Genomic DNA, 2165 nt, shown 5'->3' with positions numbered 1-2165 from the left:
ACTATTTCATTGTTCCAATAATTTCTTCCATAGGTTTTGAGAGGAGGTGCCATCAAATAAAACCTAGGGAATCAGATCTTGCTTTCAGTGATACACATTTTTTTTTCTTTTTTGCCCACTGATGGCCGATTTAAATACATTTAAATACTATACAAGGAAAGGACAGTGAGAGGAATTACAGAGCAGAATAGTTCAACCAATATACAATATGTTTGGGGTTTGTTTTAAACTTTTACTGGTTGCTATATTCTTATCAATGCAGGGAAGACTGCTGAACATTTTGATCTTTATAATTTAAGAATATTCTGTTCTTCTTTGCTAGGTTCTCAATCTCACCTCTTCATCTTGCCTGTGATGTCTTAATCATGTCCATGGCAACCAAATGTGACCTCAGACACAGACTAGAAAGCCAGAAAAAATGGATTAACTATCACCACAGCAATCGGACCCTCACAGCACTGCAGGCTATGATTGGAGCACTGAGGGTCAAGTCCAACCAGTGAGTATTCCAATTCTAGCTAAGTGCTCTCTAGAGCAGCACTTCGCAAACTTCAATGCACATTCGAATCACCTGGAGAATCTTGTTAAAATGGAACACTGATTCAGTAGGTCTGGGGGGTGGGACCTTAGAGTCTACATTTCCAACAACCTCCCTGGTGATGCCAAAACTGCTGGTTCCCTGAGCGTTTGGAGTAGCAAGGGGCAAGAACCATCATTATGCCCAAGTAGTGTAAGCAAATGAGCACATTTGTAGTCCTGGAGGAAGTGCTGTTTTGGACAGCAGTTCTGATGAACAGGCCAGCTCTGATATTAACTAGTTGTATGACCTTGGGCAAACATTTTTACTTCTCTAGGTCTCTGTTTTCTCATCTGTGAAATTACAAATTTGGCCTGGATGATTTCTATGATCACTTTGGATTGTAAAATTCTTTGATTCTCTGATAAAGAAAGATACTTTAGAATCAAAGGCTTAGTCTGAGGACAAATTGCCTCCATATTACCAAGAAGGGGAGTGGGGAGAGAAATCTACTGTAACTTTTGTATTTATCTTCTTAATTCCAAATCTTCTATGTGTCCTAAGGTAATTTATTTCTTCTGAATGTGCAGAACATTGGCATTCTCCATGAAGAAGAGGCAACACTGAGTAGTGGACAACAGTTTTTGGCATTTCTCAGCTCTCAGCATACCCTTGTGACTTCTTCATAGTTAACAGATTTGGCTACTTGCTCATGACACCATCTGTCTGATCACAGAGCAAAACCACTCTCTGCTCATTGGTATCCAATATTGGTACTCAATTCTGCTTAGTCTCACTTGATTCCAGAAGATACAGTAGAGAATTACACAGAATCACCACCTACCAGAGTGCTCTGTTGAAGCAATATGAGAACTTTGTTCTTGAGTTATAGCAGTCATTTGGTGAGCCCACAAAACAGGAAATGAACCCCTTGGTGAATGCTAAGGTTGACAAAAGGGACAACTTCTCTCAGCAGGATGCCACTACTTTCCAGCTCCTTGCTCAAAATCTGAGATATAATGAAACCAATCAGAGTGATCACTTCCAAGAGGAACTAGCTGACTCCATTCAGGCTGAAGTAAGTGGCACAGATCTGCTGGACAATCTCCCAGACCTTATCACTCAGTGTATTCAGTTGGATAAGCAACGTAGTGACAGGCCAGAGCTCCTGCAGTCAGAGGCCCAGATCCCAGCGTTGGTTTCCCTCATCCGTGACCAAGCCCTCTCCAACCCCACAGGTCCAGCACCCAAGGAAGACCCTATACAGCTTCGAGGAAGCCAGCTGCCTCTCACTCCAGCCAAACGAGCCCGCCAGCAAGAAACTCAGTCATGCCTTTACTGCAGCCAGGCTGGTCACTTCACAAGAGATTGCCTTGCCAAACGTTCTCGAGCCCCAGCAAGGATAAATAACCCAGCTCACCAGTAAGAGGAGCCCAGGCAGGTCACACTGTAAACTTATACCCCTCTCACCTCCAGCCTAATTGATTTATATCCTGCATTAACATTTAAAATACAGATGGGGAACTGGGATACCACTTTACAGTCATGAACTCCTATGTTTCTGAGAATTTAAACAACCAGATCTTGTTCATTTGGTGACCCATCACTAAATTTGATAAAGCAATGATGAAAACAATTCCCAGGCACT

At 42.4% G+C, this 2165-nt stretch overlaps 1 protein-coding gene across 1 annotated transcript; it reads left to right on the top strand.

Annotated features, from left to right (window-relative positions):
• The first annotated feature begins 365 nt into the window (after positions 1-365).
• On the top strand, positions 366-1943 carry RTL4 (retrotransposon Gag like 4). The gene is given in 2 exon segments (XM_060086419.1): positions 366-499; positions 1325-1943. Coding segments are annotated over 2 exon segments (753 nt in total).
• Positions 1944-2165: the final 222 nt, after the last annotated feature.

The sequence above is a fragment of the Mesoplodon densirostris genome, chromosome X (assembly GCF_025265405.1).
Source record: "Mesoplodon densirostris isolate mMesDen1 chromosome X, mMesDen1 primary haplotype, whole genome shotgun sequence".
Lineage (NCBI taxonomy): Eukaryota > Metazoa > Chordata > Mammalia > Artiodactyla > Ziphiidae > Mesoplodon > Mesoplodon densirostris.
Note: the sequence above shows the minus strand (reverse complement) of the source record. Positions and strands in the feature narration are given on the sequence as shown.